This window comes from Vidua chalybeata, chromosome 13, assembly GCF_026979565.1.
Source record: "Vidua chalybeata isolate OUT-0048 chromosome 13, bVidCha1 merged haplotype, whole genome shotgun sequence".
Classification (NCBI taxonomy): Eukaryota; Metazoa; Chordata; class Aves; order Passeriformes; family Viduidae; genus Vidua; species Vidua chalybeata.
Window position 1 is genome coordinate 14,919,165 of NC_071542.1, and position 27,589 is coordinate 14,946,753.

At 52.8% G+C, this 27,589-nt stretch overlaps 1 protein-coding gene across 1 annotated transcript; it reads right to left on the minus strand.

The window, feature by feature from the left end:
* Nucleotides 1-1,778: 1,778 nt before the first annotated feature.
* Nucleotides 1,779-27,181, minus strand: RGMA (repulsive guidance molecule BMP co-receptor a). Its single transcript, XM_053955004.1, has 4 exons — nucleotides 27,080-27,181; nucleotides 19,918-20,033; nucleotides 7,528-8,039; nucleotides 1,779-5,277 (listed from the first exon to the last, which is right to left on the minus strand). Exons 1-4 carry the CDS (start codon nucleotides 27,091-27,093, stop codon nucleotides 4,582-4,584), a joined length of 1,338 nt encoding a protein of 445 aa, XP_053810979.1. The 5' UTR covers nucleotides 27,094-27,181; the 3' UTR covers nucleotides 1,779-4,581.
* Nucleotides 27,182-27,589: the final 408 nt, after the last annotated feature.

Genomic DNA, 27,589 nt, shown 5'->3' on the forward strand with positions numbered 1-27,589 from the left:
CCGAACCTGAACAGATTACTTTTATAGGGATGGGGGGAACACGGGGAGGACACAACTCTGACCAATAGCAGGGCATTAGGGGAGGGGTGCAGGGTAAGGGCTCCCCAATAGAAGCCAACACGGGGAGGGAGCAAACCTTACAGACCAATTCTGCTTCGAGGAGGGGATGACAGACAGGGAACACTCCAGAACCAAAGGAGTGTGCTATCTTTGACACACAGGGGTAAGACGAGGGAACAAGGGAGGCATACAGGTGGATTGACATGTGGATTGACACACATTTTGGCGGGGAAAACTGTGGTAAACAACTCAGGACTGGACCATTAGGGAAGCCAAATGGGGTACAGAGACTGAACCACTACAAACTTATAACAAGGAATATTAAAACATACTACAGAAGAACAAACTGCAAAACAACAGACCACCACACTGCCTGAGGCCAGTGACTTTTAAAATGTTTTTATTTTGATTTAAGCAGGCAGGTAAGGATGTGAGCACCGTGATGCCAGGTGTCTCCCCCAGCACAGCTCAGTCCTGCCCACTCATGTCCACAGCACCACACTGAGAACAGCTCAATCCTAAGTAAGGCCTTCTCAAAATTGATGAGGAAATGACCTCCTGACCTTCCCACCTGTCCATGCCAGGCAGGTCTGGTCAGTCCCACAGGAAGGTATCATCCATAAGGACATGGTACGTGCAAAGGCATGTGCTGGCACAGGGAGCAGGACCCCCAGCCCTGCCTTGCACCCACCCCAGTGAGGGGACAGGGCTGTGCTTTACACTGGGGCAGACCCTCTAGAGGGAGCTGATTCCCAGCAAAAAGCCCATTTTTTGGTGAACACCATCACTCTGCAGTTGTGGCTGCTCCCGGACAGCTGGTCCTGGCTCACCCCAAAAACTCAGACATGAAGCTCAGAGCCCAAGACAGTGGCCAAAGGTCACGGGATGGACAGGCACAGCCAAAATGGAGCTGGAAAGCCACCCCAGGCCCCAGGTGGTGGCACTTGAGCTGCTGCTCATCACAGTGATGGGACGGGACTCTGGATCCCCCAGGGGCTGCCCCCTCACTAGCCTTGAACATGGTCTGGAGAGCAATCTGAACCACAAGGCCACCACCAATGTCCCTGCACAGCCTGTGCCTTCCCCACTTACCTCCTGGGGATGCTTTGCTGCCTTGTGTGGTTAATGGGAACAGGCATCCTTGTGCCTCAGGGGTCACCGTTCCCTCACATCAGCACTTTGTCCTGCTGGAACATGCAGGGGCTGCCTGCTCACTGTCCCAGGCTGGACAGCAGGGGACCATTGGTGACCTCCTGGCAGAACACTCAGTGAGGGGGACCCCTGGCCCCTGCACTCTGGGCACTTTGTAGAGGAGTTCTCAGGTTTAGCCATTTCAGGTTTAGTAATTTCATATGGCTAAACCTGAGCTCTCATACAAGAACTGGCAGAGGAAGTGGATTTGGCTCTTTCCAAACGCTGCCAGTTCTCTGGGCTTCGAAGGAGGGGAAGGCCAGATGTCAATCACATCTCTGGTGCTTTGCATCATTGCACAGATTTAACCCAAATAATGTTGAGTTGGTGTGGGTGTCCCACCTGCCCTCAGCATCTCCCTGTACCCAGCTGCTGTGACAATGAGCACCTTCAGATTTCAAAAACTGAAAATTTAACAGAAAAAAAAATGCAATTTTGTTTTTCCTCATTAGAGGGCAGCAACAAACCCAGCTGGGACAGGAGAGCTGCCCAACAAAAGGGAGGAATTACCATTACTGGCTGTACACCTCAGTCTGCTGTGGTGAGCAGGGGAAGGGTGGTGGCACCCACTTGGACTCCATTGCTGCACATCTCCCTTCCCTGCGAGGCAAGGCTCTAATGGTTTATTATCTATATTTTCACCCCCATCCCCTTTTTGTCTCCTTTGGCTTTAGATAAATTGAACTCCAGCGTGAAAGTCTCAGAATTCAGGACAGAAATGAGCTCTCAGAGGGTCCTTCAGGTGGAAGAGAGCTGCTTTGGAGTGAGTGCAGAAATGGGGCAACATTTGCATGCAGCCAGCACACGGGGAACAAAGTGAGACCCACTCATTTATTGTCAAAAAAACCTCAAACTTTACTTGTGTTTCTCTCAATAAATAATTTACAGTATTTACACGCGGTGATACTCCCGTGGGTCTCAGCGCAGGGAGGAGGGAGGAGCTGGGGGAGCCTTTTCAGAATGCCTCCCCTTTGCCTATGGGTTTGTTTTTTTTTTTTTTGTTTTGTTTGTTTCCAAGTATCGGGTCCTTCTTGGCCACACTTCACCTTTAACCAGAACTGGGTCAAACACAACCAAAATAAAGTGCTTCACTGTTTGCTTCTAAAATAGGGATACCCCAACTACCTCACACCATCAGCCACCACTGGAGCACCCACCTGGACAGAGGGAATGGGCCATGCCATAACCAGACTTTCCTTGGATAGAAACTGTCCCTAAACCACAGCGTGTTATGCTGTGGGGTGATTGTTTTATAGGAAGGGGAGGTCTTAAGGAATTATTGACCTGTTGGCACACTGTGGCTGGGCCAGCTCAGGCAGCTTTCAAGCAGCACTGTGTGCTCAGAGGGAGGCTGGGCACAGCTGCATTTAGCTGTGGGGTAAACCTCTTCTTTGCCCAGAAACAGGTTTTGGCTCTTAAAAGGTGGGTTTTAAACTTCTAGGGAAGATAAAATTTTGTTTTCTCTAGAACAAAGGAAACAGAAAGTCCAAATCAGCCTGGCTGAGCATTAGTGCATTGGGAAATGAAACTGTCTGGTGCCGTGGTCCAGTGGCTGCTCCTCTCAGCACCTCCAAACTGTGATATCCTTATTTCAACATCTCCCTAAACAGAGTATCTGGGGCATCAGCAAACAAAGCAAGGAACAAAGTAGTAAACACATCTTTTTGTTTCTTTTCTTTCCTTAAACATTTAAAAACCAATTACATCTTCTCATCTGTACAGTCACACGAGATCAATGCCAGGGCTCTATATATTAAAGAGACAATATAAATTACATCAATTGACACAAGTTTGCATTTCTCTGCTGCTTTACAAATGGAGCTCTAGAGCTGTAAGGACACAATGAATAGTCATGTTCAGTATTTACACCAGGCTGCCTCTTGGCACCAGTTCAGACTGCCAAACCAAGCCTGTTCCCACCTCTTTTGGTGCTAGCTTGTCTCATCACGCCCAGAGACCTCCCTTTTGAGAGCAGGAGGTGGCCCCAAGTATGATGTGTTTTGGGGCTTGTTTCTGGGAACTTCCCCCTGAGGAAAGGTGGGGGAAACCCACCAGGAGGTCTTGAAGGCGCAGACCAAAGGTGGTCTCGATGTTTGTTCAGTGAGCGATGGGGTGAACCACAGAGGAACATGAAGTGGAGGAGATGGGCAGCACTACATGGTGGGGGAAGGAGATTATTGATGGTTTCGAGGCAGGGAACAGACATCTGGAGGCAGCTGGGGGGGGTCCTCTGCTGCATCCCATCTCCTGGCTGAATTCTGACATTGCCCCATTTCTGATCCCCTGAAGGGCTTAAGGTGCAACTGGTCTGCAATGGGGTTGCAAGTCGCGGCCCCAGGATGGGGAGCAGAGCAGAGACCTAGCAGCAAAAAAAAAGAGCACCATGCTCCTGCTCCATCCCAGGGCTGGGCCAGGCCGAGCCACAGGCAGAGAGGGGCTGGAGGGAGGTGCAGGTTGGGTCTCCCACTGAGCAGCCAGCCTGCTGCCAGTTTCAGGGGACCAGAGAGTGAATGGTGTGAGGAACTAATCCAATGCTGGGCAGAAGTTGCAGAAACCGCTTGAATACTGGCCAGGTTTCTCCCATTGCCATCAAGAGTCCACGGTAGGTCCATGCAGAGACAAGGGAGACAGGAGTAAAACTACTGAGTGAATCAGCCAGGTGAACTGGCTAAAATAGGGGACGCCTTTGAACCACAAAAAATGCAGGCCAAGGCTTGAGGAACGTGTCCTCCTTCCAGCCAGAAGGTGCCTGGCACCAGCAGCCAAGCAAGCATGGGATCACTGCCCACCATTTCGGCCCCTTGCACCACCTTCTGCAACAGCAGGACTGTGGGCAGAGCAGGACGTGCCAAAAAGCAGAGCCCAGCCCCAGTGAGCAGGACATCCTGCCCTGCTGTGCTGGCCAGGCTTGGTCCTGTCTCACTGCTCCGTGCCCTCCTCGTGGGCTCTGCTCTCTGCAGGCAAAGCCATGTTCACACACGCCAGTGTCACAGTCACCACGTGCACGGCTGGGACCAGGGGAGCGCTACAAGCAGAATAGCTACAAGGGCTCCCCAGCACCCACTCGAATGGGAGCAGGAGGAGGGGGAAGTGAGGAAGGTCCAGACAAGGTACAGTCCAGCAAAAACTCCTGACTGGTCCCACTGGCAGCACATTCCTCCCAGGCAAGAGCTGGGAAGGTGGAGGACTTGCACCGAGAGAGAGACTGAGGTCTGAGGACAACCCACGTGGCTCTGATGTCCAACCTCTTGTTTTCCAACACCTGCATCTCATCCCTGGTTGCCTCCTGCTCCCCTTTCCCTTCTCTCCAAGGTGTGAAGGAGCAAACCTCTATAACAAGCACAACCAACACAAACACAGCAGTGCTACCCAGAGGGTGGGATGTGTTCCCGTGGGAGCCGTGTTGCCTGGGGTCAGAACCCGTGTCCTTTCATAGAGATGCAGCTTGTCTTTGTTGGAGTGAAGCATCTTCACATCCTCAAAGGCATAGTAAGCAGCCAGCATGAAGTTGACATCCCCCGTTGTGAGGAGGTCAAAGACACAGGACTGGAAGTAGAGGTCCTCCACGGGCAGCTTTTCCCTGCACTTGGCCGTGGCCGTTTCATAGGTGAAGGCCTCGGGGGGGGCGGGCAGGCTGGGCCCCTTCCTACGGGCACGACCCTCCGTGGCCTGAGCCGAGCGGATGGTCTGGAAGTCAATCTGTTGGTTGACTGGACAACCACGGAGGCACAGGTAGAGGCCCTGACTGTCCCGGTCCTCCACGGCGTTGACCACCTCCTCCGGCATGCGCACGGCGAAGGTGAGGTACCGCCCCACCTGCCTCACCACGATGGTGGTGCCAATGTACTTGGCCTGGATCTCGATGTGCTGGCCCGACACCTTCTCTGTGATCTTCAGGCTGTTGGCTCCGTGCTTGTCCCCTCCGTTCTTGGAGCCGTCGACAAAGGCAGCAGGGAGCTCGTCCATCTCTGCCTGGTACACTTTCTGATCCACACACTCCTGGAAGCTCTTGAAGATAATGGTGAGCTGTGGGGGAGGAAAGGAGCATGGTTACGGCCAGTGACAACCACCTGAGAGCACACAGCCACCTGAGAGCACACACTGCAGTGGGGTGGGAGGTGGAAAGACTGGATGCTGAAGTCCAGACAGAAGCGTGACCTTCAGGCTCATGGTCCTTCATCCTAAGAAGTGGCCCTGACTTTTTAGCCCCCCAGACACGGTGATCGTGCTCCAGCCAAAGGGTGAAGACACTGTGTAGAGATCCAAGACCCAGAAGCTTGACTGAATGCACCACCTGGATCTGCCTGTTATCTCCAGACCCAGCACAGGAGCTTCCTTGCAGCTGGAGTTGGGTGGAGTATCCCTACTCACAGGCCTGTGGCAGCATGCCCGTGCACGCAGCACTGCCTCGCCTCCAGGGCTGGCAGATGGCAGCAGGGATGAGCCCTGACTCCCTTGGAGGCGGTGGAACTTCTCTTCTGACTGCCATGACATTTACATCCCAAGGGCTGGACCAATTTGTTTCCCTAACCAATTGCAGACCAACAGGATTTCTCCCACGGGCCCTCAAACATGTCCTGCTCCATCTCAACCCCACAGGCACACATGTGTTCAGCCTGTTCCAGCAGGATGGCCCTTCTAGGGGTGACTTCGTGGTGGCCTTGGCAGTGCTGGGTTAATGGCTGGACTCGATTTTAAAAGATTTTTCCCAGCCTTAATGAATCTATGATTCTATGACACAAACAAAGCCCAACATGCCTCCTTCACCCCTGGCTGGGCTCAAACACAGGCCCCCTCCAGCAGAAGGATCTCACAGTGCTTGCTCTTCCCTTGCTGGCCTGGCTTTTGGAGGGAAGACCTGGGGAAGAAGATGAGTAGAATTTGCATGTACAAACAGTACAAACTACGCTCTTTCAGCTCTTGCAGAGTTGCTCTTGCACCTTTCTGCCCATGAGGAACAAGTGGCAAAGGGGACCTCCTGCCACGTGGGCCCCATGAAGGGGGAGACTGAGACCTGGCCAGAGCAGGGTGGGGCTGGAGAAGAGAGCAGAGAACACAAAGAGCCCCAAGGATTGAGTGCTCCCATCATTTCCAGCAGCACAGTGCCCACAGCAGTGCTCCCCACAGCTCACGCTGCAGATCTCATGACTAATCCCTCCTCACCACAAGCCTGTGAGGCAGATAAAAGGCTCAATTAAGATGGTGATCCTGCGATCCCAGCAGGTCCTGGGATCCTTAAGAACCACTTTCCTCAAGCCAGACTTCCTTGCAAGCTTCAGCAGGTTTTGATGTCTTTTAGCAGGTAAGGACATCAGAGCATCATTAAGTATCTTTTAGGGGGTTTATCTGAGACAGGTCAGAACCTCACTGCCAGTTCCCGCTCAGGATAAAGGGGTGATATCCAGAGCAGAGAAGCATCCCTTGTTCTAAACGTGCTTCTCTTCTCTCCCCACACACAGGGAGAAGCAGAACTCCCAGACATGGTAGGACAGGACATTTTCCAAAAGCAAGAGGATGCCTCCTGCTGAGCCTCCCATTTTCTTTGGCACAAAAAGTGCCCTGTTAGCTTTAGAGCTTGTGCACCAGGGGCAGCACAACAGTTCCTCAGCTCCAGGTCCCTCCTGAAGCTGAGGCTGTGCCACACAAGTCCTGCTGTATCACAGCAGCACATTTTCACTTGGGCTTTCTGTGTTTGCCTTGTACCTTCAGGATGTTTATTTAGTCTGTCAAAGCACCTCCAGAACAGACTGTTCCCCACAAAATGTCTTGACTTGGCTGCAAACCACAGAGACAATTACAAGCCTGGGTAGAGGGGAAGGCAGTTTGAGGAGCTCAGCTCCCTCCAGGCTTTTCCTGCAAGCTGGAGCCTCCCTGGAGGGCAGTCCTGGGTTTGCTTGGGCCTTGGGGGTCCCCCAAGAGGTGCCAGCATCATTCCTGATCTGGCTGCTCACAGAAACCCGGAGTCCCAAGGTGGGAGCCCTCCTAATCTGCAATACCTGGCTTGGCCACGAAGGCCCCCTGAGATGCAGCACCTCAGCCTGCTCACTGTGATGGGGCTGGATGTGCTCAACAAGAAACCACATTTCAGTGAAGGCTGAGGACAAAAAAAGGATGGACATCCGATATTGAGGGCCAGACATTCCAATTCTGAAGAGCTCACGCTCTGTCTTACCCTCCCCAAGGAGATGTGGAAATGGGGGAAGACACGGAAGAACGAAAGGCTGCTCTGAAGCCTCTCTGCCCTCGCCCACCTCTGTCCAGGGGGACAAGGCTCACCTTGCTGGTGGCGGTGGCCGAGGAGCCAGGCAGCACCGGCGTGTTGGTGACCTGCACGTTCAGGTAGTTATTGTCTATGAGCGGCCAAGCCCCCTGCACCTTGCAGGTCTGGAAAGTGTCCGTGAAAGTCCTGAGGTGGGGGTCCCCAAAGAGCCCGCAGTGGGTGTAGTTGGGGGCGGCCGAGTGCTTGTGAAAGCTCTTCTCGTAGTGGCAGATCTCGGGGCTGTCAGAGCGCTCCTGGCTGTCCCCGGGGGGCAATGTCCGGAGGCGGGGCTGGGACGTGGGGCCATCCTTGGAGCAGTTGTGCTGCACCATGAGATCGTCTATGCCATGCACGGCCGAGTGGTAGGCCAGGTCTCCCCTGCAGGTGCGGGCGGTGCGGCGCGTGCAGTGCGCGTAGGCCCGCAGCGCCGTGCAGAACTCCGGCGCCTCCTCCGCGCCCAGGTGGTGCGAGCCCGACGTGGCCACCCAGAACTCAGAGTTGCACTTGAGGATCTTGCATGGAGAGGTCACTGCGGGAGGGCAGGAGAACACAAGGGGGTCAGTGCTGGCTTGCCCGCGGGTGGGACGCCCAACTCCAGCCCATCCAGAGGCCGCGTCCTCCTCCCGCTGCCCAAACTCATGACACCGGCCCGGCCGCGTGACAGGGCCTCGTTCACCAGACGTGACCCTCTCCCATGACCCAACTCTCATGCATCAAAGCCAAAGAAACCAACAGGATCTGCCCCAAGTGAAGCCAAAAAGGGAAAGAACATCCAGCCTTTAGATGAATGATCATGGGGGGAAACCGTGGTGTGGAAGAATGGGACATATTCATAAGCAGTGATGAGGGAGGATCATTAATGTGGGGGGGAGATGCAATGGGGTTTCTAATGCCCTTTTAGGGGTTGACATTCTAAGCTCTGTGCTGCGTGAGTTACTGGGCACTGTGTCCAGACTGATCTCTACCAGTACAAAGCTCTCTGCCTTTTCCTCCTCTATGGGCTTGGGAAAACAGAGCAGCATCACAATCACTGTGCCCAGGTTAGAGCAGGACCAATGCCATGACCCACCCTGCAGCACAGCCAGAGGCCATCCACCATCACCAACGCCACAGCAGTGACGGCGCAGTACTTGTCCCTGTGCCTCCGGAAAGAAGCGGGAGCCAAAAAATCTCCTTCTTGACATCTGTGCGGCTCTGCCCAGCCCTGGGAGCCCGTTCCCCACCATGGCCCGCTGAGGGAGAACAAGAGGTGGAGGAGAAAAACCGGCACAGCAGGTGCGGGGATGCCAGCAAATCCCCGCCTTCCCTTCCCACCCGCCGTGTGCTGCCCAGGCGGAGGCGAAGCCAGAGGCTGCAGGGCCTTTGCCGGGCTCAGCCGCAGCCCTGGTGCTTCCTGGCAAGGCGGAGGAAGGCAAAGAAAATTCAGATCCTGTTTCTTCCCCACACACACAACGTCTGCTCCCTGGGGCAGTGTGGCTTCCCTGGAGCAGACTTGAAAGCAGCTGTGCGAAAAGCACATGGCCATCACTGAATGTCGCAGACACTGCTCTGCCCCTGCCAATTTGGAGTCTTGCTGGGTGAACCCAGGCGCACACTACTTAAAATTCATGGCATTTTCCTTCCTCTCCTCTTAATCGACCCCCTCAGAGCACTTGGAAACAGGATGGGTTCAGGCAGAAAAGGCAGCAGGAGGAGGAGAAGACAAGCCCCACCATTTCCAGATGCTTTCATGGTGCCTTTTGCAGGCGTACCCATATATTCCTGTCTTGGGGCTTGTTTAGAAGGAGCTTATGAGGGCATCTGTGCCAAAAGTATCTCAGATTTGTTTAGAAAAAAGTTACAAAACCCAGTATTGTTTCAGGGAAAACAGTATGTTTGAGTTTTAAACATCACAGTGCTGGAAACTTAAACAGAGTTGGTGCTGGAAAATCAGAAAGGGAGACTTAGACTATAAAACACTGAGCACTTCAGCTGTGAGAAACAAGCCAGTCTCCTTTCTGCTTCCAAGAAGACTGAAGTGCAAATAGGAAATGGTGACAGGTTCCTCAGAGTTTTAAAATTCATGTTTAATAAACTCAGATGCTAGCAACAGCACCAAGAACCCGGGAGCTGTTTGGTCTTGGCAGCATCCCATTTAAACCTGCAAGAAGCTCTGTGGAAAGCCTTTAACTCATCATTGACCAGCGGTGACTCAACAACAAGGTTCTGACCTGGGACATAGGCTCATGTTTCTGCTAAGTCTTCTGCATGTATGTGTCAAATTTAAAGATGTTTATTATTTCACATCCCTCTCTTGTTCATCCCAGGAGTGTGGTTTTTCAGGACTGTCATAAAGGAAGGCAGGAGTCAAAAGAGCACGCAGGAGTGTGACCAGTGCCACCACTGCTGGTTATCCCAAACCCTTGTGGCATCAGGCAATTAAAGTCATTGCTCTCCTAGTTGTTATGCTAATGTACAGCTTGAGGATGCCTTGGGGTTTCTCGTGGCAGAAGGTGCTGTCACTGCAGCCCGCACAGCCCCGGGAGAAGCTGGAGGACACATCCCTGGACACGCAGGAGCCACACACCCCACAGCTCAGCAAGGCACCAGGATGCACTACACAAAGCATCCCATCCAGGGGGCAGCTTGCAGAGTCCTGGCTGCAGCACTTTGCCTGCTCCAGCCCTTCAGCCGCTGCGTAGAGAGGATTTTTTGAATAGGAACAAATCCACTGCCTCTTGCTCTTTAAGGACTTGCTTCACTCGCTTGGATGAGGAGATGCAGCCATGAGCTGTGGCTGCCTAGGGACTTAGAGGGCCCTGCTGAACAGCCCAACACCCAGTGCTGGGCACATCCTGGTGCTGAACATCCCTCACTGCTGCCCTGCCTGGGGTCACACATGACTTTATAAGGTACTGAATTAAAAAATCCCAACCAAAGGGAGGGCAGGGAAGCCCATCTCCTTCCTCCCGGCGCCTGAAGGGGGAGCGTTCTGCTCTGAGATGTTATCGCTCCACTTTTGGCACCGGTCCCCCTCTGGCTGTTTCGCTCAGGGCCCCATATAAGGCCAGATCTCCAAATCCAGGTGCCCCGGCGCTGGGCGGTGTGTGAGCGGGGCCGCTCACGCCTGGCCTTTCCCATGGACATCTCCCCAGCCACCCTCGTGGCAAATCCCTCATGCAGCTGGGGAGGGACTACAGCTGACAAAGGCTGTGGAGGAGAGCAAACACGACCCTTACCCCTCCCAAGCAGCCTTGCCTCGTCCCCTCTGGCAGCAGCTTTGGCACAGTGGTGCAGGCTCATTTGTACCCTGGCCAAGAAACGATGTTTATTCAATTTCACATAATCTATTTTCCATCGACTCACAATGGTTCTGTTTTTCAACCACAGATGACTTAGCATGGAAACAAATCCCTCTCAAGCAGGAACCCAGCAAGGCTCTCCTGGGATCTGTGAGACATCCCCAGGTCTGGGTGATTTCTCATCCATGGCAAAGTAGCCTTCATCTCACAGACAGGTGAATTCAACCCCTCCAAGCCACCTCCCAACCCTCCCCCATGATCTTCTTTCAAGGCCTTGGTGCCACTCAAACCAGAGAACAAAATTTCCTTTGTTATCTTGAAACCAACGGTTTCAGAAAGTTAAAGCCAGAAAAAAAAAAAAATCAGAAAACCACCTGGACTAGGATAGCCCCCTCCCATACCCCCCGTTTGTTCAGGGACACTTCCCGTGAGGACTCCGGAGGTCTGTGCCCACTGAAAAGCCACCCCGGGCCGGCTGTTTCAGGAGTTTATCACATTTACAAAACACGGGTCTTGCTTCTAAGTGGATTTTATCTGACTTCATTGTAAGGACATAAAAAGACACAGCGATTTTCTCCAAAGCAGTAAAAGATCAGTTAGTAACGAGTGTGTTTCCCACAAAGATATTTACACACTGCAATCAAGTCCCTTGTCAATCCTCCAGATAAGCTAAACGGTTTGCACTTTTAAGTTCTCGCTGGAAGGTGTTTGCCCAGCCCCACCATCAGATCTCCCTCCAGCAGCCGTGTTTCCTGCACAGCCAACCACCCCGACAGGACACGGGATAAAGACAAGCTCACAACTCTCCCGAGGTCAGCCCTTTAACCAGGACATCGCATAGAGCAGGCAATGAATGAATTGTGACCTTTTCCTGAGGGTTTGGAAAGCCCTGGTGCTTCATTCAACATCCCATGGACCACCAAACACGCACTCAGGGCTCTTGGGGTATCACCCGACCCCAGACCCACTGCTCTGCCCTCACCATCAGTACATTGCATTACCTGATGTCAAATTAAGTGTTCTAACACATGCACACATATAACTTTAACAACATTTAATTATCACTGCCCCCCTATTCTCCCTTCAGCGGGTGTCAAGTAACCTGGATTTCAGTTACCCAAATCAGGCTCTTACAGGAAACTAGCACAAAACCAACATTTCGTCTATTCTCCTGTAATTCCTGTAACAAAGAGAATTACTGGAAATTAATTTCTGTAAGCAAAAGCCAATTCTTTTAAGACTCTTGAATGCACATTCACCAGACCTGTTAATTTTAAAGTGTTCACTGCTAAGCAATGTTTTTTAATATCCTCTTGGTTCCTAACGGGCTGGAAAGTATTTCATCACCCACATGTGATGCAAATACATCATCCCGCGTTTTTCCAAATACATGGATTGAAGTGTAGATGTGCAAGCCTCACACATGCAGTAAAGGGCCTTTTTGGAGAACACAGTAAAACGTAATTACCTTTGGCCTCAGATCTGAGCACACAGACTTAGGCTCCTAAACACATATTTATTTAAGTAATCTAAATAAACATATTTATGCTGACACCTCAATAGGAAAGGCACGATTCTCCAAGGTGCTAAATACCAGCAACATCTGCCAGCTTCAAGGAGATGGGGGCTGCTCTGCTCACAGGCAGACAGCAGTCACCACCAGCATCAGAATGAACCCAAAAGAGTTAAAAAAAAAAAAAAATCTTATTGCTCCTTAAAACCACGGGACAAGGGATTGCTTCCAGGAAGGTATCAGGAGTCCCAAGCAAAAACTGAGGGAATGAACACTGTGCTTTGTAGCCAGCCCATCGTGCTGCTCCTGCCCTAGGCGGTGTCCCCATAAGCCATTCCTCATGGTGGCCATGCTGGACCCACATCCTGATGCCCACGAGGGTCGTGAGATTAGACAAAAAGAAGGAATTTTTTTACAGTTAGGGTGCTGAGACTCTAGCACAGGTTGCCCACAGAGGTGGTGGTGGCTGCCCCATCCCCGGAGATATTTAAGAGGTCCCTGCCCTTGGAAGGAGGATTGGATGGGGTGACCTTTAAAGGCCCCTTCCAATCCAAATCATTCTGTGATTCTATTTTATGACACGGATCAGCCGGCGCCTTGTCACACCAGGGAGAGAAAGGAGCGATTCGGTGCAGCCCTGATGGATGGGATGTCATGGGCAGGGACAGCTCTCCCGCAGCCCCACGGGGCACCGTGGGGCGAGCAAGACCCAAGGGCCACCTGACCCAAGCTCGGTGAAAGGATTTGTGCGGGAAGGCAGCGCCGGGCTCTTCCAGCGACCTCCTTTGAACTGTTAATCAAGCACAATCTTGCAGAATAATAGCCTGGTTATTATTGCCTTGTTTGCATAACAAAGAGGCCCAATAAAACTGATTTGACTGTGCTCAGAGGGGGTGTGAAAGATCAGCCCTGAGAAAAGAGCTGCAGGAATGCAGCAAACTGCTCCAAAGCCTCAACCCAGGAAGAAAGACAATGCAATTTGCCATCAAGAAAAGCCCAATAGACCAATAAATTACCCATGTGCAAAGGGATTAGATCAGGTTTCAGTTGCACTGAAGTGGGGGGAGGACCAGGAGGAGGGGACTGAAGGAGAAAAATAAACCTGAGTCTCTTAAAGAGCTGGGGCTCATATTTTGCAAGGGTGTGCGTGGGGAGGTTGGCGCAGAGGGGCCACCTTCCACGCTGGGGCCGGGGTTATGTGCTCATTTCCACTGGCAAAATCAGCAAATGCATTAAATCCAGGCAAAGGCCCTACTTTGTGTACGATAAAGTGATTCTAGATGTACCCCAGAGCGCACCTCAAACCATGCAGCTTCCTTTAACCCAGTCCTTGTCTTGCTCAAGAGGATGCTGGTGGAAGGAGAAACCAGTTCCTTGAAGTCAGAAGAGGGACACAGAAGGATTTTTCTTTTCAGCCCATGTCAATCGCTAAGTCATCCGGAGGACCTGCCATGGCCAACTCCTTTCTGTCCTCAGCACCGAGTTCACGGCCCCCCATCTTTCCTCTGCAGGCATCACAGAGACACAGGGCAAGTACAGGCAGGAAACCAGCAGAGTCAGTGTCTTCACCAGCTACAGCACAAACTGCTGCACGCTGCCGAAGGAGCCCTTGATCGCTCCTGTCACTTAGTCAGCTCTTTTGGCTCCAGACTCAGCTTACGGCTGGCCCGGCATGCTCCGCGCCAGCCAAGGCAGCTCTCCCCAGCCCCCCAGGCAGCACTGCTCCTCCAGGCTCACCTCAGCATCCATGTGCAGGGAGAAGGGAGAGCAGACACCATCGGAGAGGGCACCAACCAGAGCTGCCAGCCAGGGCCGTGCTGCTCTGAGAACTACCAGCAAACCTTGGGGACTTCAGCAGGCACAATGGGCTGAGAGGGGAAACCAGCGCAACAGACAACGCAGAGTCACTGACTTTGTTCTTGAATCTTCCTCCTGGGATTTGGGCCTTAGTGCTGCCGTTGCCACAGCTGTTGAGCTTTTGCCTGCTCAGAGGAAGCAGCGCCAGTGGGTGGTTCAGAAGATGCAGGTTTTACTCCTCCACGAGCTGGTGGATGGAGGATAAGCAGGGAGGGAAGCGATAAGGCAGTGAGCTCTGACTCTTCCTCTGCAGATGGGCACTAACAAAGCTGGCTCTCCAGCAGCACAGTGTGCTGCAGGCTAGGAAGCTGTTCTGGAGCTGCACACCTGACTTTCCCCGTTGGGAGCGCACCCAGACACTATCACCAACAGTTCCCAAGAGCTGGTAAATCTCCTCAGGCAAATGGTCCAGTTTTGAGATGAGGACACTGAAGGATGTTAAGGTTTTCACTCAAGATGACTGCCGTGGGAAGAGAAGTGAATTTGCACTCTCATGCTCTACATGAAGCATCACCCTCACCTTCCTCCTCAGCCACCACCATTCATGTCCCCATCCCTCTGGAGAAGTGGTCCCTGCATAAAGTCACCTGTGCCAGCCACCCCCACTGCCGAGTGTTTCAGGTTTCCAGCAGACATTTCTCTCCCCACGCTAAAGCTGTTTTCTCAGGGTGCCTTTGAAGGCAGCGCTGCCACCCACCAGTGCCCGGGGGCCCCCCAGGTGTGGCAGCGGGTCCCTCGCCCTCCTCCCCCTCGCCCAGGCCGCGGCAGGGCTGGCAGGGAAACGCTTTCTGCTCACAGGTGTGGATTCCCTCTAGGAATAATCATTCCGCTGTGCTCTTGTGAAATTTCAACCCTTCAAACGCAGAGGTAAATGAGATACAAAACGAGGAGATGGAGAAAAGCCCGGAGCACATAAATCTGGATGAGGCAAATTTATACAATCAGATGTCTGCCAAAAAATTGCGGCATCTCAAATTGGAGGCGTTGGCTTGCGCAGGGCGTGGGGTGGCAGCTGCCCGGCTGGAAGGCAGCAGCCCCACAAGCCCATCAAGACACTTGACTGATTCTGGAGCCTCACCTGGGGATGCAGGGGACCCTGTGGATCCGTTCCTGCAGGCTGGGCTCCCACCCAGCACCAGACTCCCTCCCTATTGCTCATACCCCATGGAAGCCACAGTATCTGTTCATCTTTCACAGCCACAGACTTTCAGAGGTTTATTTATTTTTAAATGCTGCCTCTCCTGGACTCAGGTTTTAATTTTAAGAAGAAAAAGTAACTTTCTAACTGGAACCCACTCCCCCAGTCCCACTGCTCCCCCACTTGTAACCCAGCACAGTGATGCTTTCTCATCACTTGGGCTGGCAAAGTTCGGAGTCATGTCCTGCCACATGCCTTGTCATCTCAGAAAGGGCCAGCTGGAGTGTGTCACACAGCAAGAGAAAAAGGTAGCTTGTCCAAAACCCAAAATGCCATAGATCATTACTAAGGCCTTGGGGACCAAAGTCAACAGCTGTCCAGGAAGGAGAGGAAACCAAGGGAGGAGAAAATTCTTTGGCCTCAAGTGAAGCTTGCTCTCTGCCTGACCCATAAAACCTGTATGTCAGGGACAGCTCTGCTTACTGGAACTGAATGGCCAAACACTTCTGGATGCTCATGTAGTGCAAAGTGGGACTCGACACCCTTCTGAAGGACCTGCTGCCCTGCAGCTGTGGGGACATGAGACCCTGGCCACCCCACACACCACGGCCAGGCTGACAGACAGAGCAGCTCAGTCTGTGCCTACCAGGGCTCTGTGTGTGTCGGAGCCAGCTTGTTCTCTGCAGTGAGAGCCCGATGACTTCATCAAGGGGATGGCATCTGGTTTTGCAGTTGGCTATAATTCAATTCTCCCCCTTGCTGCAGGAATTTCAGCTGGTGGAGCAGTGATTTACTCAGCCGGGCTGCACTTGAGTGCAAAGCAATCTTGAGGCTACAATCGAACGCACTGTTATTTTGAGAGGCACAGACAAGGGAATAAATATCTTCTTCTTTTCATCCCAGTAGCTGCCAAGTGCAAGCTACAGAGCTTTTTAAAGGCATTTAGGAGCTCTCCTCTAACAAGTGCACTCTGGATGCTGTGCATGGTCAGGCAGGACCTTGCCTGCACAGCTCACTCCTGCTCTGTGGCATCAGGATGGAATTTGCAAGAACAGCCAGACACAGGCCAGGGCACCCTCTCACCTGCCCACCACAGCTGCATCTCCACACAACCCCCATCCTCCCAAAAAACCCTTCTCAGTCACCCCAGCACACATCACTCCTGGATTCCAGCAGCCCTGAGCTCACCCCAGCCCCCTTCAAACCACCTGGGACCCTGAGGCTCTTTTGGTCCTGGGTTCCTACAGTCCCCCTTACTCCAAGTCTGGTGTCTGCTCCAATAGGAAAAGCAGATCAGACCAAATCAAACTCATCCAGATGGATCAAAAGCCCCCGTCTCTGACCTCTTTCGCTGTCTCACCAACACTTATCCCTTGGGAGCAGTAGGGCTTGGCTGTGGGATCCCCTGAAGGACTGAAGGGCTGAGGAGGGGCTTGCTTGGGCCACACACTGCCGTGCCAGAGCCTACGGATGCTTTATGGGATGTGCCCATCAGGGAGCCAGAAGAGAGACCACAGAACTCATTGTCACTGAGGCCACAGCCTGGCTCTCCAGGGACAGCAGGTCAGGGCAGAGCCCAAGAAGAGCCCCCAGGTCAGGAAGTTTTTATGGTTGCCCAGCCCTGTGAGCACTTTCATGTGCACATCCGACTCAGCACAGCTGTCCAGGCCACAAAGAAAGAAACCTCCACTGTTCCCATGATAAACCCAAAGTCACTCTTAACATTGCCTTGTGCCCAGTAACCAAGGGCCAGGAATTCTACTGTTTTATGTGGAAAAAAGCAACATATCCACCCCATCTACAATAAAAACAAGGCGCCTCCTTCCAGCCCCACATCGTGCCTTGCTGGCAATGGTAGAGAACTCCCTGTTCCAAGTACGAGACCAGCTCCAAGCTTGCAACAAAACAGGGAAGCCAAAATATTTCCAGGTTTACGTTTGAATCCCTCCCTTCTTCTCTGCCCTGACAACATCCTGCACAGGCGCGTTCCTCCCCTGCCTCCACCTTCCCCAGGATGGGCTCCATGTTCACAGCACTGCGGAGGTTATTTTAGCCTCTAAGGCCCCATCTCAATTTTGGCTTAATGCTGCCATCACCTCCCTGCTGCTGAGACAAAAGCCATTTATTGACTACCCCATACACCTCCAATAGGGTTGGATCCTTATCTGGAAACTGCTGCACTGCCTGGATGGACCAAGAGCAGAAAACTCCAGATTTTTATGGAGGCAGGAGTGCATTACAGCCAAAACAGCCAAGCTGGAAACAAACAGCAAAAAAAAAAAAAAAAAAAAGCAAACCTGAGCCTGCCACACCTGAGGCAAAAACACCCAGAGCCAGATCTTGGAAGTACAAAAGGATTTGCAAGAAAACTAAGCACAGCCTGTACTGGGAGGCACAGGTTTGGTTCACCCAGGAGATCAGGGTCTCAGCTGGGAGAGCACCCATGAGCATCCAACACTTGGACTTGGCACAAGCTCCAAGGAGAATTTCTGCCAAGGAAATTGTCAGCAGTGGCGTGCTCTGCCCAGACCTCCTTCCCCAGCTGCCTCACGGTCACCCTGACCTACGGCCAGAGCACCCAGCCCAAGGGTACTGGATGGTGGGGGCTGCCCAGGAGGCAGCAGGGCGAAGCCATCAGTGTGAGAGCAGCACAAGTGGGAATCCAGCCCGGGCTCTGAGCGTAGGGGGGTTAAACAAATAAATAAATAGGGCAGGACTCAGCGAGGCACTGATCTGACACGCCGAGCGCCCGCTTGGGCAGCCTCCAGCAGCCCTGCTCACCTGGGGCTCCCAGGAGGGGTGCGAAGCCTCCTTGGTGCTGGGAACCTGCTGGGAACCCACAAATTCCCAGGAAGCATAGGGAAAAAGGGGCAAAAGGATATGGCAGGGAATAATTCCCCCCTTCTCCCTACCTTCCCACCCACAAAGCTTTCAAAAAAGCCCCCAGCCTGCTCCCAGCCCACGGCACGGGGAGCCCCGTCTCCGCCTGCGCCCCGCTCCCGCGGGCTCTGGATCGCCTCGTTCTGCCAGTTCTTTGCACCTTATTTGACTGCTGAAGGGAGAATCAAACAAAGCAGCCAGCCAGATCTCCTATCAAGTTCTTTCTTGCACCGTAAATCTCACAGCCTCGACGCTTTGCAACTCAACCGCTCCAAAAAGGGCGTTAAGCAACACATACGGGAGCAGCTCCAGAGTTTCCAGAAAAAAAACAGGGGGTTCAGCTTCCAGCCTGCTGGGAAGTTTCATGGGAAAACTGGGGTTCAGAGAGACACCTCAGTACTAAGGGCAGCGCTGAAAAGGTCTTCCTGGAAGAGGGCGAAGAGGGCAAAGATGGGAGGAACGGCGTAAAGCAGTTATTTATTTATTTCCTACATGTGTGTGCAAGACTACTTCACCTACGGTTATGCAAAAGAAAGGCAGAGGCGATTTAAAAATTAATGAATTAAATTTTTTTTTTAAATGAAAGCTTTACTAAAATAAAAAGGGAGAAAGAAAAACTCTAAGGTTTAAATCTCCCTTTCTCCCTTCTGCTTTCTCTCCATTTTCCCCCCCTTGCAAGTGAAAAAAAAAAAAAAAAAAAAAAAAAAAAAAAGAGGTAAAGAAACTGGAGAGTTTTGGAAGGAACAAATCCGCCTCTGTGGACTGGGTTTCCCCTCCCCCAACAAAAACAAGCACTCAGGGCTTGAAGGAATTTGCAGGCAGAGATCTGCCAAAAACATTGTGAAAAACTATGGGGGATTCATTGGAAACAGATGGCGTTTTCAGCTGTAATTCTGAAATTCTCCCCTTTTCTGACACAATACAAACATCGGGGCCGGGGGCGGCGGGGGGGCCGAGCCCCGCGGCGGGTGCGAGCGGCCGGCCGGGGGTGCCGATGCTCGCGGGACCATTTGGTTGCCATCCCGCCCTCGGACGGCACAACAACTCCCGGCCCAGCCAGGGCAAGTTTTCCAAGCAGACGAGGCTGCTGAGCCCCCAGAGCCGTGGGGCGGTGAGGGAGAAGGGGCGGCCGCCCGGAGCGCCCGCGCATCCCCCGCCCGCCCGCCCAGGTGCGCCCCGCGGCCGCGCTCCCCCCGCCGGGGCCGTGCGACCCCCGGGCCCCCAGCGACCCCAAATCACACCGCAACGACCCCCCCCGAGCCCCTCCGCGACCGCTCCCCGGCTCTGCCCTCCGCGGGGTCTCGGAGCGTGGAGCCCAGCGCTCTCACGGCAGAAATTTCGGATGGGGGTGTTCATGGGTGGGTCACCCCACCAGTGTCCCCCCTTCCTTTCGCGGCACCCGGGAAGGGCAGAACAAGGTAACCTGGCGCTGTCAGGAACACCTCCCGGCTGCCTTCGCCGCTTTGATTTCCACCATCTCCTTCCTTGTGGGATGAGGAGCGGGGAGACAAAGAAGATGAGGTCAAGGAGAAACACCCACCGCAACTGCTTGGGGAACGGGGAATTGGGGGTGCACGCACCAAAACTGAGCCCCACTTGCTTATTTTAAACATGTGGCAAACTGCTGCGAGGAGAGGGAGAGGGAAAGAGGCCCAGGGACAGGGGAACGGGGGCGGCGATCCAAGGGCTGCTAGAAACACAAGGAAAAAGTCTGCAAAATAAAGAGGCTGTTCCTTACCTGAAGGGAAGATGCAGAGAAAGACAGGGAGGATTTGGAAAAGTCCCAGGGCTGTGGATCCTGCCCCTCTCCCCATACCCATCCATCCAGCTCGAGCTTTAACCACTATCCTCTCCCTGGAAGAAGAGTTTAAAAAGGGGAAAAAAAAAAAAAAAAGGGAGAAAGGAAGAGAGGAAGGGGAGAAAAAAAGGAAAAAATAAATCAATCGAAAGAACTTGGGGGAAAAAAATGAAATCAAAAGCCCCACATGGCTCCGCAGAGCGCGGCAGGCACGGACGGCCCCAGCTCCGGGCTCTGCACTGAAAGATTACACAGACTTTTTCTCCTTCTTCTCCTCCTTCTCCTCTCCGTCCCCTCCCATCGCAACCCAGCCCCAGCCATCAATCATCCCGCTGCCTCCCAATGCCTGCATCCTCCTGTGCGCCTCCTCCTCCGAGCGCGCCCGCCTCCCCGGCCATGCTGCGGGAAGGGGCGGGAGCGGCCGCGGCCATGGAAGCCGGGCAGGGAGGGAGCGGCGAGAAAGAGCCGGGGAGAGCCGGGCCGGGGGGTTGGAGCTGGGGATGGAGCCGCCAAGCTCCGTGCCCCGGGGGAAGGGGGTGGCGGTGGTCTCACGCAGGATGGGTAACGGAAAGGGCTCTTGACGTGTGCCATCATCGCAGCTCGGTGGCACTTTGGGAGAGGGGCTTTCTCCCACCCCATCGGGTCTCAACACCCACTGTGCTTTCATTGCCCCTCTCCCATGGGCCTACCAAGAGCCCTTTGATCCAAAGAACAAGGTAACCTGGCCCTGGGATCCTGGGCCCAAAACTTCAGCAGTTTGGGGTAAAGGTGCTGTCATACAGCAGAGGAGAGAAACTGAGGCAGGGAGGCTTTATGCAGCTGGTGTGGGGTAGGGGTTGTGATAGCGACACTGAGGTCTCCAGCCTGCTGGGGGATGGTGTACCCCAGCACATGGAGCTCCTCCATGTCTTCCCAGCCCTGGCACTATGGTAGGTGAGAGTTTCACAACAGTTTCAGGTAATTCACCCGCACCTGCACTGGCAGCAGTGAAGTAACCCCAGGTGACTCAGAAACAGCAAGTCTCAGGTCCTTATCATTAGACTGGCACTCCTTACATAGGGGCATGGCTGTCAGGTACCCAAATCCAGGTGCCAACCCACCAAGACTGATGGAGATGAGTAACAATACCTAAACTCGCCCAGGACCACCCCCACTGCCTCCTCTGCACCACCAGCCCACTTACAGACGTGGATGTTCACTGGGGGAAAGTCTCACCAATTATGTTGGTAGGGTTGTCCCAGGTTCTCACTTTTAAGCCTTCCTCAGAGACCCTCTGGGCAGTCCCAGGCAGACACCAACCCTGGGAGAACCCTGCCTGCTCACAGACCATCAGATGCAACAGAAGCTTGGAGCTCACAGGCGTTTGCCTGCTGGGTTTCAAGATCCTGCTCTTCTCTTCCTCCTGCAATGCTACAGCGTGCGGAGGTGAGCAGATTGGATCTGCATCCCCACCATCCCAGGGGTCTGTGCCACCCATGAGAGGGCTAGGCCAGGAGGAAGGCATCCACTTAGCTTGGATCTCTTAAAAATTTCCCTTGAGGGATGTTTTAGCCACAGTGAACTAAGACCACTTCTGAATGAGGGTGCCCACGGGTGTAGGCTTTAATAACTTCCGTGTTTTGGATCATTAGCTCTCCTTTGATGGCGTGTCCCCTTGCCGTCCGGATGTTTCATCTCCTTCCTTTTGGGGTTCTTACACAAAGAATAAAAGGATGCTGGTTGTTTTACACCACCCATCTCCCAACTCTGTAAGACCATGTGACTTTCCTCCTGCAGGTTGGTATAGGCTGGGATACTCCTTGACATTTCTTCTAATTATTCTTGGAAACCTCCTCTTCTCGCTCATAAACATCCTTAAGCATGCTTTTTCAAGTGACCGTGGCTTAAAGTCTCTAATAAGAGTTTGTGATCTCCTCCCCGTCACAGATTGAATCTGTGATCCAGTACAACAAATATCAAATAACAAACAGGAAGAGGAGATGGGAATAAATATCCAAGAAGCAAAGATATCTTTTAACACATATCTATTTCTCCATGAGGGGAGCGAGCCCCCATGCCTCCAAATTAAGGAGGAGCTTCTCTGGGGCTTTATCCAGGCTGCAACAGGAATTAAAACACTGCATCTTTTCCATCTGGGACCCAGATGGGATCCAAAAATCCTGTGGCCTTGCCTGCCTAACGGAATATCTGTCTTGGTCCTGCTGGTCCTAGAGCTGCTCTCAAACGGTGTCCACTAAAGTCAGAGGGAGCTCTGTGTGCAGAGGAGCTGCCAGAGTGGGCAGAGCTGGGCAGGAGATGAAAGCTGGCAGGCCGGATCCAGACCTGTAGCAGAGGCAGTGTGGGAGGAACGCCGACTCGAAGCACCTCTTTGTGGGGGATGTCAAACAGGGGCAAATATGTCCAAACCCTGCCAGCTGCTCCTACCACCCAAGAAGAAATGCCTGCTGATGGGATGTGTAGGCAGCTGGAGCTGGAAGGGGCCTGGAGGGAGGAGAGGGAGGGTCTGTGAGCTGGGGAGAGCCCAGGAAAGGGAGGGAGGAGATCCAGGGGATGGGGCTCCAGACCTCAAATCCCTTCCTCTTGCTCCCACCCTCTCCTCTTGCAACGCAACTTTTGCTTTTATTTCAAAATGAAAAACATAATTTCTGCTGTTACCCTGACTGATGACATCTAACATGATCTGTTTAACTAAAAAAACCCATCTGAATTACGAACTTTTAAAACCCAGCTGTTAAATAGCTGCTGCGAGGCTGCTTTGATGGTTTGACCTAAAGCACCACTTTGGTATTGCTGTTTTGGGGCAGGCTGACACATTGCAACGATAGCCTGGAATCCAGTCTGAGGCATTATAGTTAAAATAAGACCCTTGATGGAAATTCAGCCTTTGGTGTAGGGAAAACTGTGCTGCTATAAAGCAACGGTCGGGTGCCCCTGGCTCCAGTTTGTAAAAATTTCTCCTTGATTTTGCTCCGTTGCATCATGCATTGCAAATGGGATTGCTGTTCTTGGCACTGATCAAAGCAGCGGATTTTGCTGGAGAAAACAACAGATGTGTCCAAGCCGTAACTTCAGGGAGGAAAAGGCCCCAAATAAGGTGTGTTTCTGAAATCCTGCTCCCCCTTACACGTTTTAGAAATAAACTTCACCTTTCTGTTTAGCTGAATCAAAGCTCTGGACTTTAAATCACCTACTGAATCAGAGGCTGTGTGAAATTCAGATCTGTGCCCTGCTTCATGGGGATATCTAGGCTTGGAAATGTGGAGCTACTGCGTTTCCCCCAACTTCTTTCCTTCTCAAAGCCCATCCAGGACTCCCTGTTCAGGCAGCGTTGATCTCCTTGCAAACAGAATGTGGGAAACCACCCACCGCTGACATGCAACCACTGCAGCGGCTCAGCTCCGGGGCACAGGCACCTCCGTGGTCATCTGCACGTTGTTGCCGTGTTTGGTGTCATTGTGGAGGGGTGACATGCAAATCACAGCCTTCTCCGAGGTATTTGCAGGATGCTGGAGGAGTCACAGTTCCCACGGGACACTCAGCTGGGATCGCTGGGCTGAACTTTCCTTTTCTCTGCCCTGCGTGGCTGTGGGCTTCAGTGGGGCTGAGTGACTGTGGCTGATTTGAACCCAGAGGTTTGCAGATGAGGGCTCCCCTTACAGCCTTCCTAATGGAATCATTCACTACCTGTAATTATATGGCTAAAACAGTAAACATGGGTATTTCTGAGGGCTGCAACTAGTAGTTAGGAGTGGATGTTGGAGCTCCTGGTCTGCTCTTGACTCTCCCATGAACTTTCTGTGTGGCCACTTTTCACACCACTATCTCCACACTCCTGCTCTGCCTCAGGACACGGTGTTCAACTCCTGGCCTGTCTGGGATAAGCCATAATCACTCCTGCAGGAAGTTAATCCTGAAACACTCTGCAGGGATATGTGTGTGTTTGGGGTGAGCAGCAAAAAGCAAGCTGCTCCTTAAAGGAGGAAGAAAGGAAGTTTGGAATGGAAACCCCCAAGTTGTTGCCTGGAGAAGTTTGACAACTGATCCCAAAATGTTTGTGAAAATAAAAGCAAATATTTGTGCACTGAACTAAAGAAAAATACTTCACTAAAGAAAAAAAAAAAACCTCTGAATAAGAACCAAAAATACCCCAACATCTTTATGCAGTAACAGCCACCTCTGATACCTGCAATTAAATTTAAAGACCTTCCTTTTACTCATCAGTCCATTTTTGTATCATTTTACAGTTTCCCTGGCTGACCAAGTAGATGCTGTCCCTGAGCTGTGCACCCAAAGCTGCTGAATACTCATCCAAACCCCCTCCCTGACAATGCTTCCTTGCAGGTAGAGCAGGAAAATGTCCACCCAAGATCTCCTTAGTGCCCTGCACTGAATTTTGGCATCAGCTGGATGGGGCAGGCAGAGAGGATGGCACAGAGCTGGGCTTTGAGGAGCAACCCATTCCTGCGTAGCAAAGTGCAGAGAGGAGTTTGTTGGTTTATCTAAATCCTCCTTCCCACAGCTGCCCCTGTGAATATCAGCCTCACCAACCTGGCTGTGTAAAAAGAGGCCAGTTGTGAAAGGTGGAAAAAAAATGCAGCTTTGTGCCACCAGTAAATGAAATGTAAGAACTCTTTGTTGACCTGCATCCTCGCATCTGCAGATTAACTGATTATCAGCAACCCCCACTGAAGTCACAGTGGGTAACCTTCTCTCCTCAAATTGCCTGCTCCAAGCCTACAGCCATAAAAGTGACCTCTAAATGCTGAAAAACAGCCAGGCTGCATAAGGGGAAGGGAAGATGGGCTGGTGGAAAACTTACAGTCTCACCCATGACAGAAAGCAAAACAAGCAGGGATATTTTAAGGCAAATAGAGTTCATAACTTTTTTTTTTTTTTTTTTTTTACTTGTAACATTCATTTGTGTCTCTCCCTTTCCCTTGCCTGCAAAGGCCTGGGGGGGTATGAGGCCTAATAATGGGAGCATGTAACCATCCCTTCTTCAGCAGTGTTTGGAGGGCTGGCTGGAATTCACCATCTGTATATTTAATTCTCTGCAGGGAGCTGGTCTTTCTGGCCCAGTCTCCCCTTTGGGGTAGATATCAAGTAATATCTCTGTAGTGAATCTTCACATCTGGGCTCCCCTTTAAGCAAAAATAGAAGATAGGCTGGGAGGTTCCCTAGAGCAAGTTCAAATGGCCAAATGTCAGCTCAGCAGAAAAGATGGATAAGTCTGAACTGCCAAAAAATGATCAGAATCATAGAATCACAGAATGGCTGGAGTTGGAAGGGACCTTAAAGATCATCTAGTTCTGATTCCCCTGCCATGGGCAGGGAAACCAGAAGAATTGCAGAGAACTGTGTGCTTATCAGCAGAGACAGAAGCCAGTCTGTGTGATGGGACAGTCTTTCTCTGCTGCTTTTAAAAGCTCCTGACATCTCGAGAAAGTGCAAACATAGCCCACTGATTCCCCTCCTCTGACTGACAGGTCAGCTAAGGACACCTCCTCGATCCTATTTAAAGGTGGGAGATGGCATCGAGTGTTTGCAAGCCTACATCTGCAGCCCTTTGAGCAAGGGGTGTTTAAAGGATCCTCTGGAAAAAGCTCTGTGAAACCCAATCAGCTTTGCCCTTTGCCAGGTCTCCTTCTGTCAATTCGTGGCAGCAGTGGCCAGAAATACAACCCAACACAGGGTGCCTTTCCTGTGTTCTCAGTTGTGAGACACTGAGTGACAGTGACCTCAGCCGATTTAAAACTTTGTCCTGAATAGCTGAGAAAGAGACATTCCTTCTTATGGGGGAAAAAGCCCCCAAACCCAAACAACTTTAATCCAGTACTTCTCTGGATATTTTGGCAAACGAAAACGGGAGTTTTTTCTGAAGGGGGAGCATCTTGGAGTTGGCACTAGGAGTCCTCCCGGGTGTGCCTGGCTCGGGGCTGGGCTGGGTTGGGTTAGGGTTGGGCTGGGATTAAGGCTGGGATTGAGGCTGGGGCTTGAGCTGGGACTAAGGCAGGGTTGGAGCTGAGCTGGGACTGGGGTGAACTGGGATGGTACTGGGCTGGACTGGGATTGGGCTGGGCCGGGGCTGCGGCCCCACTGGGTGGTGCTGTTATCCCTGCGCCGCCTGCGAAAGTATCCAGTTTATAAAATAAATGCAATCCAACGCCGCCTTAAACCACATGACATAACAGCAGCTTGCGAGCTCCCATTAAAATCTCAATTTGGGGAAATTGATTCTACCTCTGAGCAATTGCGATGCAATTACTCCAACAGGCAGCAATCAAGAATCACATCAAAACAACACCAAACTTTCATCTCCTGCCTCACAACCACCACCACAACAAAAAGCACCTGTCTTGCAAACGCAGCCCGGTTTCCATAAATATATGTAATTTTTAGGAAGGGCAACGTGCATGTCCCACAGTGGAAGCTTGGACAGGGGCTGCTCTGGCTGGTGCGTTTGAACTGTCCTGTCTGGGGTCTTTATTCTGTCCCCCCACCGTCTCCTGGAGCAGGTTTTGGGCTATTTACGGGCTCAGGACATCAGGAACGAAGTCGCTCCCCCTGCCCTGCCACACTCCAGCTGCCCATCCTCTCCCTGCGCACAGATGTGCCCGTCCCAGCAGTGTCCCACATCTGTCCAGCTGTCACCTCCCACCTCGGAGCTCGCAAACCCCCCGAGCACTTTGCAACCAGGGGAGTTCAGGGAAAGCTTTGTGTCCCCGCTCCGGTCTCGATAACCGCGATCAGCCCCGGGATGAGCAATCCGAGGGAAAGGGGGAAATACTGGGGAGGATGTTTACAGTTCTCATCAGTGGTCTGCAAGAAATTACTCGATTGACTTAGCGCAGCAGGGAGCAGCTTTAGTGGCAACCATCAGAAGGGAGGATAAATGAATAACCTCAGGCATGCCAGCTAGCGCCGAGCCGGGCAGGGAGCGCTGGGCAGGGGAAGTGGGAACAATCGAGGTTCCTTATAAAAACGGCCGGGGAGGGGGAGCCAGGAGGGGACCGGGAGCCTCAACAGGTCCGGAGGAGGAAGGGCCATGCAGGGATCCGGGGGACATGCGGCCGGGGGGGCCCCCAGCCCCCGCCCCGCTTACCTTGGCGGCCGCATCAGCCTCTCCAGCCCCGCGGGGGTCGGTGCAGGCAGCGGCGGCTTTTTTTTGTATTTTTTTTTTCCAGGAGGGGTAAATAAAACAAAAATAAAAAACTAAATAAAATAAAACCCAAACGAAATGAAATAGTAAAAGCCCCCAAGGGTCAAAGTGGGGGTGGCGGGGCGGTGGAGGCCGAGGGGCGCGGGCAGCCCCCCGCCCTGCGGGCAGCCCCGGCGGGGTGCAGCGGCCTCGCTCAGCGGGACGCGGGGAGCCGCATCGCCCTCCCGGAGCATGTGAGAGGCAGCGGAGGAGATAGAGCCAGATAGGGAGGTCCCCTCCCTCCTCCGTCCTTCCCTTCTCCCTCCTCCCTCCTTCGCTCCGCACACGCTGAGCAGCGTCGTTCGCAAGGAGCGGCGGAGGGAGGGAGGGAGGGAGGGAGGCAGGCGCAGCCCCGGCCCCGCGAAGGGGGGGCTGGGGGTCTCCGCTGCAACACCCCCGACCCCCAGCACCCCC

What these genes read in the sequence shown, in the direction of transcription:
- RGMA (XM_053955004.1), bottom strand. An exon ending in TCTCTGCATCTTCCCTTCAG is followed by an intron (nt 8,040 to 19,917) that starts GTAAGGAACAGC and finishes GCCCTCCCGCAG; the next exon opens with TGACCTCTCCATGCAAGATC. An exon ending in CGGCCACCGCCACCAGCAAG is followed by an intron (nt 5,278 to 7,527) that starts GTGAGCCTTGTC and finishes CCTCCCCCACAG; the next exon opens with CTCACCATTATCTTCAAGAG.